Raw genomic sequence first — 17,164 nt, 5'->3', positions numbered from 1 at the left:
TCAATAGACAAACCTCAATACCATGATATTCCAAGTTGTTTGAAAGTTATAACACATTGAACCATTTTGAACTTGATTTCAACAAATGTGATAAATTTCAGTAACTGTTGTGTATGTGTTACAAAAGAGAAACACTTTATCAATGCTTTAACAAATTGTGTTAATGCTATTTAAAGGTCATTGTGCCAACAGATGAAATTAGAATGTATTATGAATTTGGCACGCTGTAGGCCCAGTACATGTAATTTATCTTTATCAAACACTTTTTTTCTGTACATGCTTAGTGCGATTCATTATTAAAGGAAAGATTTATCTTCAGAAGACTTCTGCATCACATAGTGGTGATATCATATTCTATGAGCGAAACATCAGAAATTTATTAAGTCCAGTTCTGAATAATCACAACAAAAATAATCATTCAAAGAAAGCTATTTTGAGTACTAATATTTAAGATAATTGTTCTGGTGTTGGTCACTCAGTTATAGATAGACATAATCAATTTCCTATTCAGATGGCTAATGCAGAGGTTATTTTTTTATTTTCTTTTGGTATCAAATACTTTTTACTACTAGTATTTTGATACTAATTATTTGAAATCAATGTAATATGTTATGGAGAGAACCAGTTGTCATAGCAACTATAATTTTGAGAAAAAGAAAGTGGTATGCACATCTACACATGGTCCTCTATATTTATGTGAAGTTTCATTGAAATCGGCCCTTCGGTTTAGGAGTTGTCCGGACAAAATGTGTCTACAGACAGACGGATGGACGGACAGACAACCTGATTCCAATGGTAAAGATGGCATTGCTTATTGTAGCGAGATTTGTACACTTCACAAATAATAGGTATGGACATGACATTGTTTATAAGTGATTTGAAGGAAGTTTTACACCTGTACTTTTCACGAATGCATCTCGTGCTGATAGAGCGGAGGTTAGACATCCATCAAGGTTAGAATGAGAGAAAGCATCACCAGCGAGTATGATAGGAGGAGAGTGGGACAAGACAACACAGCCTGGCTCATCAGCATAACTCTTGTGTACCTGGAACACGCATGGAGGCTATTATTTTATACAGTATACTGGTTGATACATTCATCAGACTTCAGGCAGATACTTTCGGAAAGTCTGAGGTCGATAAGCGAAAAATGTCCTAGAAATGTTTTAAAATATAACATTATATCTACCAACATTAACAATATGATTGTATTGCAATTAATAATAATACATATTGATATAAAATACATGTAACATATTATATTGTATAGTATGTAGAAAATTTATCTTGTAAAGGTATTCCCATGGAGCTAACACATACATTGTGACTTCAGGTAGGGAATATTATTGTTAGTATTCTTACTTACCTGAGTAACTCCAATAGACAAGGCTGGGCTTATTTTTACCACACATATACTATCATATTTATACATGTAATATACTCTTAAGTAAACCATAGCCAGCAAACACCTTAATTTACCTGAGAATATCTCCACTTGTGACCTTTAACCTCAGACGGTTCTGGAAGATCAGGGAGCAGCTCCCTCACATGTTTCATTATGATGTTCTTCACTTCCTCCTTGTCCTCCTCCAGGTGCTTTCATTCCGAAGTGCACAGATGTATGGACGACAGCTGACGAGCCAACACTGCTGTTCTCTGTGGATAGAATCAATCTACCTTCTATACCGGTAGTGATATCCTACCTACTGTCCTTACTTAAAGGGTATACAGGATTCTAAAGATGGTTATGACTATGTGGTCAATCAGGGCATTAAGCAATCAGACAAGAAGCTACTTCATCCCAATTATACATTCTAGAATGTAAACTCTTTTATTCATTACTAGTGTAACCTCACTCCAAGGTCTCGGGGATCATTACCCAGTTTATGAGGTTGGGGTGTGCTGGATTTTGTAAAGGAAATTATTCAGAGCCTGTAGTAGTCAACAGACCGATTTCTGTTATACATAATCATCATGTTTAATCACCTATTCCTCTCTTTTTGTCGTCGATGGCAACGTAACACACACAAGGGTTGTCTTTGAAGTACTTTGCTGCCCACGGGTAGGACAATGTAACACCTGCATCGTAAAATAGCCCTACAGCAAACCTCATTGAGTAAGATACTTTCTCCAGATTTTCTTTCACTTTTGGCTGTGAATCTGGAAAGAAAAGGAGGATGAAAATCAATATCCAATTTTTGTTGATTTTTGTTTTTTAAAATATTAAGCTTGCAACGGTCAACCAATAAGCTGTGAATTAATGAATTATTCTGAACTCAGATCTATTGTATTTTACAGTAATGGTATATGTCCCCCATACACCATGTACATTATTTAGGTATAACATACATCCAATATTGTCAAATGGGGAATATATATGTCACAGAGTGCATGACTAATTAAATTTAAATCACTGCCTCCGCAAGGGCCAAGTTAGGGACCACGAGATATCAGCTGGAATCATAAAGTTGCATTATTTGTAGACTAACACCTACAATTGTATTACAGTACTGACCAATGAGATGTCGTATGGAGCCCTCCAGCTGTAGTATCTGTGGTACGGGCATGGTCAGTATGACCCCATCACATAACTCCTCTTCTCCTTTCAAGGTTGTTAATTTCACCTTTGTTCCCACCACATCAACTTTCGTAACATGTTCTTCAAATGCTACCTCACCGCCTAAAATTTACAGAAAAATAAAACAATCAAATGATGTCACCACAAATATCCTGTGGCTTGGGACAATACAAAATATACATGTATCATATACATAAACGTTCTATGGACTTCTATCCCTCGCCTTCTTCAAATGCAACTCAGAAGTTAATCTAGTTCATTTACATGTATATGAATGCTAAGGTGATTACTACTTTATTTCTTTATAAAAGTAGGCTTTATCAATTATTTATTCATTCATATTAGCCCTTCATTTCAGCACACTACTGGCCTAAATAACATGGACTGTCTTGCTTATTCAGGAAAACTATATAAAACCCATTTATCTTGGTGACCTTGAAAATATTGGACAAGGTCATTCAATTTATTGACTAAGTCAGTAATTATAACAAACTTGGTAACACTTCATACCAGCATGCTACTGGCCCTAGATCTTGACCTTGAAACTCTTCAGTATTGATAAGTTGATCAAAGATTAATTGACCCCTTTGACCTTGAAAGTAGATCAAGATCAGTCATTTGGACAAACTTTGTAGCTTTCCATTCCAGCATGTTATTGGAGTAATATGACTATTTCCCTCTTGATTGATGAGAAGTTGTTTAAAAATTTTAACAAATTTGACCCGTGACCTTGAAAGTAGGTCAATGTCATGATTGTTATCCATTTTGATACATTCTGTAGCCTTTCATCCCAGTAGTCTACTGGCCCTATATCTGGACTCCGAGTCCTTTGTTAATGATATGTCATTCAATGATTTTAACACATGTGACCTTGAAAGGTCATTCATTTTATCAAACTTGGCAGCCATTCATCCCAGCCTGCTACTGGTCTAATATCATGACCCTATGCCTGTTTATTCTAGACGGATGACAGACAGACTGATTGGCAGAGACTGCACTACGGCATAAGCTCATTTGTCCTTTGGGCAGCTGAGCTAATAATTGTAGTTTTCATTGAATATTTTGAATTACTTGATTACCTTGTAATAATTTCTTTAAAGTTCAATATAGGATAAGTGTATCAGACTGAATTTCACATTTATGGTCCAATCAAATCATTGGTCTGGTTATGGTAGGAACCAACTCTACTGTAATAGTATTTAAGTTCATAGATTAGAGATGAACAGAAGGACGCTCTCCATGACAAAAGTATTGTGTATATAAATACCAGACTATCACAAGATATACCGGACCAACAGATTATCTCCCTCTAATGACATAGTGTGTATCGTATATACCAGACTGTTAGAGGACGTACTGGACCAGGAGGTTATCTCCCTCTAATGATGATGTAGAGTGTATTGTATATACCAGAGTGTTAGAGGATGTACTGGACCAGGAGGTTATCTCCCCGTAATGACGATGTAGAGTGTATTGTATATACCAGACTGTTAGAGGTCATACTGGTCCAGAAAGATGTTATCTCCCTCTAATGACGATGTAGAGTGTATCGTATATACCAGACTGTTAGAGGATGTACTGGACCAGGAGGTTATCTCCCCCTAATGACGATGTAGAGTGTATTGTATATACCAGAATGTTAGAGGATGTACTGGACCAGAAGGAGGTTATCTCCCTCTAATGACGATGTAGAGTGTATCGTATATACCAGAGTGTTAGAGGATGTACTGGACCAGAAGGAGGTTATCTCCCTCTAATGACGATGTAGAGTGTATTGTATATACCAGACTGTTAGAGGATGTACTGGACCAGAAGGAGGTTAACTCCCTCTAATGACGATGTAGAGTATATTGTATATACCAGACTGTTAGAGGATGTACTGGACCAGGAGGTTATCTCCCCCTAATGACGATGTAGAGTGTATTGTATATACCAGAATGTTAGAGGATGTACTGGACCAGAAGGAGGTTATCTCCCTCTAATGACGATGTAGAGTGTATCGTATATACCAGAGTGTTAGAGGATGTACTGGACCAGAAGGAGGTTAACTCCCTCTAATGACGATGTAGAGTATATTGTATATACCAGACTGTTAGAGGATGTACTGGACCAGAAGGAGGTTATCTCCCCCTAATGACGATGTAGAGTGTATTGTATATACCAGAATGTTAGAGGATGTACTGGACCAGGAGGTTATCTCCCCCTAATGACGATGTAGAGTGTATCATATATACCAGAATGTTAGAGGACGTACTGGACCAGAAGGAGGTTATCTTCCTCTAATGATGATGTAGAGTGTATTGTATATACCAGAATGTTAGAGGATGTACTGGACCAGAAGGAGGTTATCTCCATCTAATGAAAATGTAAGTTGTAGTACAGGAGTCTGCTTCTGGTTAGTATTGATGGAAAAAAAATAGAAGTCTCTATTCTTTCTATTTCAATACTGTGTAACACTTGAAGATGAATCGAGCGTGGAACAGAAGGAGGTTATTGATTGGTCGACATTTATAGTTAGTGTTGTTTACAGAGCTGTCGACAAATCAGATTGTCCCTTGCATACCACTCTAAAATATATAGACTACTTCTGTTCCACTGTCGATGCATCGTCGCCTATCACGATCGCTTTTGATCCATCTTCTCATCATTAAATCATTGTCACATGACAAAAGAAATTGTATTCGTTGATATTTAGTATTCTAAACCAAGGTACTTTACTGAACATTGTGTGCATTTGATATTTTAGTTGGTTGAGCATTAATCAAAAGTGAATCGAAGCTCACCACCCACTTCTGACTTTTCGAGTGTTACACTTTGTTAATATAGTAGGAGTAGGGGCTAATATTTGTTTCTATTATACTAACCAGAAGCTGACGCCTATGGTTGTATTATATATACCTGCCAGTTTGACAAAGTACTTGACTAGAGAGCTGTTGTATTATATATACCTGCCTGCTTGACAAAGTACTTGACCAGAGAGCTAACTCCAGCTGGGGTGATGTACTGTTGGATATCATCCCCACCAAACTTATCATCCTCAATCACACCACTAGATGCCTTCAGTAAGCCTTGGGATATCAGCTCCTCATGTATACTACAACAAGATTGGGAATTAAATCTTGTGCATAAAATTTACTGGTCCAGGTTGTTAGAGCAGGCATTTCCCAACATTGATTTCTACATTGGCTTCAGAATACAATAACAGAATTTCCCACTAATATTTAATGCCAGGTTTCATGTTTCACACTAGCTTATACAGTGGTTTTATGATGGCTTCTCTTTTTATCTGAAACATAGTGTTATTCCTTGACTGATGAATTGTGAACATTTTACACAATAGTAACATAAATATCATCAGCCTCACTAACATTTTACACAATAGTAACATAAATATCATCAGCCTCACTAACATTTTACACAATAGTAACATAAATATCATCAGCCTCACTAACATTTTACACAATGGTAACATAAATATCATCAGCCTCACTAACATTTTACACAATAGTAACATAAATATCATCAGCCTCACTAACATTTTACACAAAAGTAACATCAGTATCATCAGCCTCACTAACATTTTACACAATAGTAACATAAATATCATCAGCCTCACTAACATTTTACACAAAAGTAACATCAGTATCATCAGCCTCACTAACATTTTACACAATGGTAACATAAATATCATCAGCCTCACTAACATTTTACACAATAGTAACATAAATATCATCAGCCTCACTAACATTTTACACAAAAGTAACATAAAAATCATCAGCCTCACTAACATTTTACACAATGGTAACATAAATATCATCAGCCTCACTAACATTTTACACAATGGTAACATAAATATCATCAGCCTCACTAACATTTTACACAAAAGTAACATAAATATCATCAGCCTCACTAACATTTTACACAAAAGTAACATAAATATCATCAGCCTCACTAACATTTTACACAATGGTAACATAAAAATCATCAGCCTCACTAACATTTTACACAATGGTAACATAAATATCATCAGCCTCACTAACATTTTACATGATGGTAACATAAATATCATCAGCCTCACTAACATTTTACACAATGGTAACATAAATATCATCAGCCTCACTAACATTTTACACAATAGTAACATCAGTATCATCAGCCTCACTAACATTTTGTCTGCCATTGTTGTCAATTCAAACATTTAGGGAGAATATTTAACACGCATAAAGCATAAATGATGATGACAGTTTTGCAGAAAAGATCAGAATAATTGTATGTATGTAATAACAGCAATCCTACATGTGTCTGTCCGACATCTCATGTGACACTTATACAAAGGCTACCATGAAATAGATCTGTACACATTCATGCTATTAGGGTATGGCTGACTTGTAACATACCTTTGGTGGACCTTGGCATAGTGGGAGTTGATGGAAATGTACTGGGCTCCCAGATCAACAGTTGCACTATTCCCAGTTGAGCTGCGACTTGTTGACATCCGTCCACCTGATAAATAGATTTTTAAAAAAGTGTGCAAGTGTCAGACCGAAAGGATTTGTAATATACCTATAATAACTAGTGTAATACCAATGACACAAACCTGGCATATTTGCCGACTCAATGAATTCAAAGACTCAATGATTTCAAAGACTCAATGATTTCAAAGATGTTTTGCAAAATTATTTGAAACAAAATTCAATCAAAGCCTTTTTCGAATGAGCATGCTGTGCAATACAGATTTGTTATATTTGGAAATGATCTGTCTGGCTGTCAACCCATTTAAATATATCTATCCTCTAATAAGCAATCTAAAACAATGGATCCTGTGTCAGTCTGCCGAATCTACTTACTAATAATAAATATAAATCAACATTACACTGAGGACTCCTCCCATCTGTGTCATATAACCTCCACTCTGTGCTGGAGTCTGACCAATATCTCAAGCCTTCATTTACAAAACATCTCATCTTACTCAAATCTCCACCCTGTCAACTTGATCTATTAACTGATCAGGTTTTAAATTCATCTAGAGATAGAGCCAATATTGTAGTTCTAGTGCTAGTACTACCTATTCATGCAACAAGTACACCATACCTATTCATGTATCACATACACTATAAATAGACACACATCAAGTACACTATATACCTTGTCAAACATCAAGTACACTATACCTAGTCAAACATCAAGTACACTATTCCTAGTCAAACATCAAGTACACTATACCTAGTCAAACATCAAGTACACTATTCCTAGTCAAACATCAAGTACACTATACCTAATCACACATCAAGTACACTATACCTAGTCAAACATCAAGTACACTATACCTAGTAAAACATCAAGTACACTATACCTAGTCAAACATCAAGTACACTATACCTAGTCACACATCAAGTACACTATAAATAGTCAAACATCAAGTACACTATAAATAGTCAAACATCAAGTACACTATACCTAGTCACACATCAAGTACACTATACCTAGTCAAACATCAAGTACACTATACCTAGTCAAACATCAAGTACACTATACCTAGTCACACATCAAGTACACTATAAATAGTCAAACATCAAGTACACTATACCTAGTCAAACATCAAGTACACTATACCAAGTCAAACATCAAGTACACTATACCTAGTAAAACATCAAGTACACTATACCTAGTCAAACATCAAGTACACTATACCTAGTCAAACATCAAGTACACTATACCTAGTCACACATCAAGTACACTATACCTAGTCAAACATCAAGTACACTATACCAAGTCACACATCAAGTACACCATACCTAGTCACACATCAAGTACACTATACCTAGTCAAACATCAAGTACACTATACCTAGTCAAACATCAAGTACACTATACCTAGTCAAACATCAAGTACACTATACCAAGTCAAACATCAAGTACACTATACCTGTAGTAGGGTACAATTTCAATGTAATTGAAATTGACATGTAACCTCTATTTATTGTAATGTATTTGTACATTTTACATAATTTAGATCCGGTCCGGTATATTGTGACGGAACTGTATGTAGTATATTATCATGCTTTGTAAACCGGTTCTTAGTAATGTCAAGGTTCAATCTATTTTTATCTTATTGCCCAGTGGTCAGTGTGCGCACTGCGCGGCAATGTATCACACCCGTATGAGATTTGAATGATGGCGGTTTGGTTTTCACAATAGGAGACATTTTGATATTCATCAGAGCTGTGCTATTCAATTGGTTTTTACCCCATGATGGAATAAACGGAACTTCAAAGAGCTATCGTGTGTTTGTAGTACGTGTTCGATCCCGGAGCAGTACCACTGCTACATTTGGCGCCCATGTAGGGACCTGTACTACGCACTTACCCCTGCGGTGGACCGGTTCATTCGACATAGTTCGAGGAGGGAACATGATGGCAATGGACATGAATGTGTTTGTGTTTCGCTGTTCGCGTTTGCTGATTTTGATTGACAATTAGATGCTTTGATACAAAGACTCAGGTATTTATGTGGTCTATGGATGCCATGAACTTTTGAGATACCCAGTTATGTGATTGAGATGTAATATCTGAAACTTCGTTTACATGTGTTGAATATGACTTTTCCACTTCCGGTTATATTTGTTTACATCCGGTACATGTGTTACACTTCATTCAGTGATCTCTTTTGCTGATAGCTGATTACTATTACACATTTTACACATTTGATTATATGTGCTGCTTTCGTACAGAGTTTGCTTATACCATCAGCAATTTTTCCGTTTATTGAAGCTGATTTTATTGTGAATTTACATATATTTGATGGTTTGATAATATACTTGTATGATTGCATTTTACATTGGTCAATTAGGGATCGGTCTCAACCTTTTTGATTAATTTGAGCTGATAACTGAATATTATTGATTACTTTCTACTCGATTTGCTGAGAATATTGACTTAGAAGTTTGTGAGTTTTCAGGACAATGTATTAACATTATTATATCTTATTCACATTACCTGTTGATATTATCATAGCACATATGCCACGTACCTGTATAGCTTATATAGCCTTTATACTAGTTGTCATGGCTACATCATCTAAAGGAGATCTTAATCTACCGAAGCCTCAGAAGTCGTCTGATGAGAATCCGTTCAGAGCTATGGCAGAGATTGTCCACAAGTTATCGACGACAGGTGCCCAAGGTGAAGATTTGGAAAAGGTGCAGAAACAGATGTTTGAGTTCCTAGTCTCCACAGATGGCTTACCCAAGGTGAAGATTGATCAACAAGATGGTGCTGTTGGTGGTTCTGGTCGAGACAACTCTGCTGATGCGTCGCCCCCTACTACGTCATCTACACTTGATACTCGTTTTTACAAAGTTGCCTTCATTTTCTGGAGAACGCGGTAAGGGAGACTCTTCCTTTGACCTGTGGCAGTTCGAAGTCCAGTGCCTGATTGATGCCAACAGGAATATTGATGTCATTGGCCAGTCTATAAGACGTTCTCTGAAGGGAAATGCTGCAGAGACAGTTATGAGGATGGGAGTTAGGACTACACCAACTCAGATTATTGCGAAGCTCCGCAGCCTTTATGGAATAGTTGACGAGCAAGAGACCCTATTAGAGAACTTTTATTCACCAGTTACCAGAGGAGAGTGTGACAGACTGGGCATGTCGTCTCGAGGCCTTATTGACTCGTGCAGATTCATCCTTATCACAGATAGAGAGGAATCGGAGATTACACAATAAATTCTGGTCAGGTCTTCGTCAGGATTTGAGAGAAGTATCTGGTCACAAAGCAGATGCCATTGATAATTATGAGGAACTCTGTGTGGCTATCCGATCCATAGAGAGGGCACGTGAGAGAGATTTGGGAACTTCCAGCACCAAGCAGAAGACAGCAACAGCAAAGACAGCTAGCACCACACCAGACACTGCAGATGGAGATGATTTGAAAGCCATGGTCAGCCAGCTTACTGCCGCCATTAAGAGTTTGGAGCAGAAGTTTGAGAAGAGACAACAGCCTGACAGGAACAACAATCAGAGACAGAGACAACAGGCTAGAGGACAGGGTTTTCCTAACCAAGGGAATGGAAGACGCACGAATCAACGAGATAGGTCTGATTTGATTTGCTGGAGATGTCATCAGCCTGGACACATTAAAGCGAGATGTGAAACAGTTTTACCAGGAGATTTAAACTTCGATCCACCTGCCCCAAGGGACAGACGGTAGGTGTTGATGGAACCAGTCCCGGGATATCGGCTACTGTTAATGTTGCGAGGACAAGTGAGCTAGTAGGAAGTTCCAATGAAGTTGAGGTTAGCATTGAGGGTATACAAACCAACGCACTTTTGGACACAGGCGCGACTGTTTCGACAATCAGTGAAGTTTACCTTCAGAGACACTTATCTCATATACCTGTGCACCAGTTAGATAGGTTCGTTAAGGTTGAGTGTGCTGACGGGGAGCAGTTGCCATACAGTGGATATGTAGAAGCCCTTATCAAGTTTGATGGTTTAGGGAAGACAAGGGAGGTAACCTGTCTTTTATTGGTAGTTCCTGAGAGTCTGTACAACTCGAAGGTACCCTTGCTGATTGGAACCAACATACTTACCGTGTTGATGGATGACTGTCTACAGGAGCATGGAGTCAGATATGCTCAGCATACTAACATCACCACGCCATGGTTTTTAGCTTTCAGGTGTTTAGCTAATCGGAATCGTGATTTGGTGAGGAACCAGAATGTTATTGCATTGGTTAAGAACATCAGTAAGTCCAGGTACATCTTGAAACCGAACTCTACTATGACAGTTAAAGGAATGCTAGACAGGAAAGTTTTGTATCCACCCACATGCGCTATGGTTCAGCCGTCACCTAGGTCTACACTACCAAGTGAGATTGATGTCAGCCCATCTTTAGTCTCATGTGATTTTGAGTCCAGCAATTATGTAGATGTGCTGCTATCCAACGTTACAACACAGACCTATGTTATTCAGCCTGGTGCAGTTCTTTGTGAATTACAGCCAGTAACTGTTGAGGAATTGCCAGACAGTACTCAGAATGTGCTACCGGAATTCATGAACAAGATTGATCTGTCTCAATCAGTTGTCGCTGGAGATGAATTGCAGGCTGGGATTGAACTCATCAGGAGTTATGAGGATATCTTTTCCCATGATGACAATGACCTTGGATGTACCAACCTGGTGGAGCACAGTATAGAGTTGTCAGATAGCAGACCTTTTAAACAACGACATCGCAAGATACCGCCATCGATGTATGAGGAGGTTAGAACACACTTGCAACAGTTGTTGTCTGCTGGAATCATCCGACCAAGTCACAGTCCTTTTGCTAGCAACATTGTTCTAGTAAGGAAGAAGGATAACTCTCTACGCATGTGCATAGATTTCAGAAGATTGAACAGTGTTACTGTTCGCGACTCCTATGCTATTCCTAGGATCGACGATATTTTGGAGAGCCTGTCAGGATCAAAGTTCTTTAGTAAACTTGATCTCAAGTCGGGGTATCATCAGATTGCCATTGAGGAAGAACACAAGAAGAGAACTGCTTTTACAGTAGGGCCACTTGGTTTCTGGGAGTTTAACCGCATGCCATTTGGTTTGACCAACGCACCTGCAACTTTCCAGAGGCTCATGGAACAAGCTATGGGAGAATATAACCTTACCATCTGTTTGGTTTACATTGATGACCTGATTATTTTCGCTGAGACTTACGATGAACATCTGGATCGACTCAAGAAGGTATTTCAGCGGTTGAGAGAGAGTAACCTGAAGCTGTCTCCGAAGAAGTGTGATTTCTTCCGAGATCAGGTTACCTATGTCGGACATGTGGTTTCAGCGAGAGGTATTGAGCCAGACCCTTCCAAAATTGAGAAAGTACGAGATTGGCCGGAACCAACCAATGCTGAACAACTTCGACAGTTTCTCGGTTTTGCCGGGTATTACCGGAAGTTTGTTCAGAACTTTAGTAGGATTGCGAGGCCACTCAACGAATTGCTTCCACCTACTCGGACTAAGAAGTCTAAGAGAGCTCAACAAGCTAGCCCACCCCCATTTGTGTGGCATGAGGATCATACCAACGCCTTTCAGAAGTTAAAGGACATCCTGTGTAGTCCTGTGGTGTTGGCATATCCGGATTATTCCTTACCATTCGAGCTTCATGTTGATGCTTCGTCTCATGGATTGGGAGCGGTACTGTATCAGCGGCAGGATAACTCCCTCCGACCCATCTACTATGCCAGCAGAGGAATCAGCAAGTCAGAGCGGAATTACCCCACCCACAAACTGGAATTTTTAGGACTGAAGTGGGCAGTGTCGGAGAAATTCCACGATTATCTCTATGGGAGGACTTTCACCGTTTATACGGACAATAATCCGTTGACTTACATACTCGCTAAGGCAAAGTTGGATGCAACAGGTCATCGGTGGCTCTCAGCGTTGTCTGCCTACGACTTTGATATCAAGTATCGGCCGGGTAAGCGCAACGTAGATGCTGACGCATTGTCAAGACTTCCCACACCAGCTATGACTGAGACAGTCGAAAACCAGGGACATACAGAGAGTGTTTCCTCACTCAGTATCCAAGCAATGTGCCAGTCTCTTACCCAAGATGAGGATTCTTTGGTGGAAAGTGTATGCATGTCTGCTGATGCTGTCGATGCAATGGGAGATGATGTACAGGAGGTACAGACCATGACGCCACAGATTTGGAGACGGTTGCAGTCTCAGGATCCTGTCATTAGCCAGTTCTTATCATTTATTAGACGAAACCAGAAGCCCACAAAGAGGGAGATACCTACCAATCCTCAGAATGCAACAATGACGAGAGTATGGGATACGTTGAAGCTTAAGCGTGGTGTGCTTTACAGATGTGTGCAACATGAAGACTCTAGTGTTGACCAGTTGGTTCTTCCCTCATCGATGAAAGAGAAGGTTCTTACTTACCTGCACAGTCATGTTGGTCATCCCGGACGGGACAGAACCATATCTTTGATACGGGACAGGTTCTTCTGGCCAGGAATGGTCAAAGATGTAGATAAATGGATAAAGAAGTGTCCACATTGTGTTCTGAGGAAGACACCAACATCACAGCGAGTGCCACTAGTCAACATTGTGACAACACAACCGATGGAACTAGTTTGCATGGATTACCTGACCTTGGAGACTAGTAAAGGTGGTTATTCATATGTCTTGGTGGTTACAGATCACTTTACGCGTTATGCACAGGCCATACCAACGCGCAACATGTCAGCCAGGACTACAGCCGATGCCCTCCTTGGTTATATCCAGCATTACGGCATTCCCCGACGGTTCCATTCGGACCAGGGAGCTAATTTTTGCGGTGAGGTCATACGCCACCTTTGTGATACATTAGACATCCAGAAGTCTCGGACATCACCTTATCATCCGAGTGGTAATGGTACATGCGAGAGGTTCAACAGGACTCTGATGGACATGCTTGGAACTTTGGGTGAAGATCAGAAGAAGGACTGGAAGCGGTACATAGGTCCATTGGTGTTTGCCTACAACTGCATCCGTCATGACACCACCGGTTACTCACCCTTTGAGTTATTGTTTGGGAGACAACCTAGACTGCCTGTTGATTTGGTGTTAGGGTTAGAGGAACCTGGGAATACTGTCAGAGTGCCAGAGTATGCCAAAGATTTAAGGAAGCGCATGACACAGTCTTTCGAGTTGGCTAACCGGAAAGCTAGGGAAGCTCAGCAGCGGCAAAAGGCAACTTACGACTTAAAGGCTCGACACGCAATCTTAGACATTGGGGATCGCGTCCTTGTTAAGATTTTGGCATTCGAGGGTCGCCATAAGCTTGCTAACAAATGGGAGTCAGACGTGTATGTTGTCGTTGGTCAGGACAATCAGGATATACCTGTTTATAAACTCAGGAAGGAGAATGGTGAGGGCAGGATAAGGACTCTACATCGTAATCATTTACTGCCTGTAGGTTCATTACCGATGGATAGAGATACCAATGTGATTCGGCCACACCCGGTGCCACGGGTGAAGGCGAGATCGAATACAAGGAGTATGTCAGTGAAGGAACCAGTTGTCGAGGGTCATGTGTCATCAAGCGACAGTGATGATGACAGCAGTTCCAGTGACATGGGAGAGGATGTGTCTACGCACATCTCTGGGCCACCCATACCTAGCCAAGACTCGTTGCCACCGCCATCTGTATCCTTTGAGGAAGGGGAGCCGGCTGGTTCTGGTGATGTGGAGGATGAAAGGGAGGATTCATCCAGTGAAGAGTCTGATGCTGACGTACTGCCTGCTGGTATACTGGAAACACCACCTCAGAGGGAGCAGCCGATTGCGGCACCTAGGAGATCAACCAGGAGTAGGGAACCACCTCGGTGGATGACTTCGGGGGATTTTGTTTGCTCGCAGCAAACATCGCTTCATCCTTCGGAGTGGGAGAGAAAAGCCTTTTTCCTGATGAGTGTTGCAACTAGCGCAGATTTCAAGAAAATGTCAAGGACTACACGTGACACTTTCTTTGATATTTTGAAATCTTGAGTTACATCTTGAGTAGTTGTACATGTATATAGACCTTTTATAGACTTTTAATGATAGGATACTCTTTATTGGAGATGTGGTCATCTCTTTAGTAGAAGGGGAGAGGTGTGGATATATATATACACTTTTGGATGGAGTTAGTAAAAGAGAAGTTTTATTTTTTTTTGTGCTAAATGAATTTTTGGGTAAAAATAGGCAAATTTTTGTGTATTATATTTTTTTTTGTGCCAAATTTTTAGTAACCATTTTGATGAAAGATGAGGACATCTTCCTTGTAAGAAGGGGAGGATGTAGTAGGGTACAATTTCAATGTAATTGAAATTGACATGTAACCTCTATTTATTGTAATGTATTTGTACATTTTACATAATTTAGATCCGGTCCGGTATATTGTGACGGAACTGTATGTAGTATATTATCATGCTTTGTAAACCGGTTCTTAGTAATGTCAAGGTTCAATCTATTTTTATCTTATTGCCCAGTGGTCAGTGTGCGCACTGCGCGGCAATGTATCACACCCGTATGAGATTTGAATGATGGCGGTTTGGTTTTCACAATAGGAGACATTTTGATATTCATCAGAGCTGTGCTATTCAATTGGTTTTTACCCCATGATGGAATAAACGGAACTTCAAAGAGCTATCGTGTGTTTGTAGTACGTGTTCGATCCCGGAGCAGTACCACTGCTACATACCTAGTCAAACATCAAGTACACTATATCAAGTCACACATCAAGTACACTATACCTAATCAAACATCAAGTGCACTATACATAGTCACACATCAAGTACACTATACCTAATCAAACATCAAGTACACTATAAATAGTCACACATCAAGTACACTAATAGGCTACCTAGTCAAACATCAAGTACACTATACCTAGTCAAACATCAAGTGCACTATACGTAGTCAAACATCAAGTACACTATACCTAGTCAAACATCAAGTACACTATACCTAGTCACACATCAAGTACACTATACCAAGTCACACATCAAGTACACTATAAATATTCACACGTCAAGTACACCAAGTCACACATCAAGTACACTATACCAAGTCACACATCAAGTACACTATACCTAGTCAAACATCAAGTACACTATACCTAGTCAAACATCAAGTACACTATACCTAGTTAAACATCAAGTACATTACGTGTCAAACATCAGGTATACTATATAATCAAACATGCTTGTCCACGGTTTATCAATTTTAACTGTTATTTCATACGTCAGTGCGTGTCGACTAATAATCGCGTTTTGAAAGATGAAATCTGGAAATAAATACCAGTCCCTCTTGATTTGTCCAGAATCTTAACAACAGTCCCAACGGGTAAGATTTTCCTCAACAAAGCAGCAGATGAAGCTCCTGTCATCCCTGCACCAACGATTACAAACTTCTCCATTGCAGTTTTTATCATGATGAGGAAAGGCCGGGAAGTCACATGTAGGAAAACGGGCACTTATGCAACCTTCGTTGTGTTAACCCGCGTGTTCCGGTTTCTGTTTCTATTTTTGGACTTATGCTAGTATATATATTATGTGGTGTTAGACTTGCTGTAATCGTGTAACATAGTTAATATATGTATACGAGTCTATTAAGTAAAATGTGGAAACAATTTCAGAATAAATAACATTATGTTGTCGTCTAATAGATCTCTATATGCGAACTCTAGATCGTTAGGTCTACAATATCTGCTTAACCAAGGGACGTTACTCGCGACAGTCCACTCGCGTAAGACAAGTAGAATTCACATAGCTCTATGGTTTGCTATGGAACGCCAAATTAACATTTATTCAATTAATTGAACCTGTCTTCAATTATTTGAAGATAGGTTCAATTAATTGAACATATGCTAGTTTGGCCTCCATAAGCCTCTAGTTGGTAATTTAGAAGAAAAAAAACGTATTCGCCTTAAAAAAAATATTAAGTAGATTTCTAGATCTAGTATCTACTTAATTCTTGTAGGCCTATTGATATCGTTTCAGTCACCGAGGTTGTATATGAGACGCATTTCTTGATTTCTTTTTATATCAAAACATACTTTTTGA

General features: G+C 39.2%; 1 protein-coding gene across 1 annotated transcript; it reads right to left on the bottom strand.

Moving 5' to 3' along the window:
- Positions 1–141: 141 nt before the first annotated feature.
- LOC117325862 (renalase-like) lies at positions 142–16,623 on the bottom strand. The gene is given in 8 exon segments (XM_033882363.1): positions 142–1,046; positions 1,480–1,599; positions 1,601–1,656; positions 1,987–2,160; positions 2,516–2,680; positions 5,527–5,672; positions 6,976–7,081; positions 16,401–16,623. Coding segments are annotated over 8 exon segments (1,080 nt in total). The 5' UTR covers positions 16,534–16,623; the 3' UTR covers positions 142–866.
- Positions 16,624–17,164: the final 541 nt, after the last annotated feature.

Source organism: Pecten maximus, chromosome 1 (assembly GCF_902652985.1).
Source record: "Pecten maximus chromosome 1, xPecMax1.1, whole genome shotgun sequence".
In the NCBI taxonomy this organism is placed as follows: domain Eukaryota; kingdom Metazoa; phylum Mollusca; class Bivalvia; order Pectinida; family Pectinidae; genus Pecten; species Pecten maximus.
Note: the sequence above shows the minus strand (reverse complement) of the source record. Positions and strands in the feature narration are given on the sequence as shown.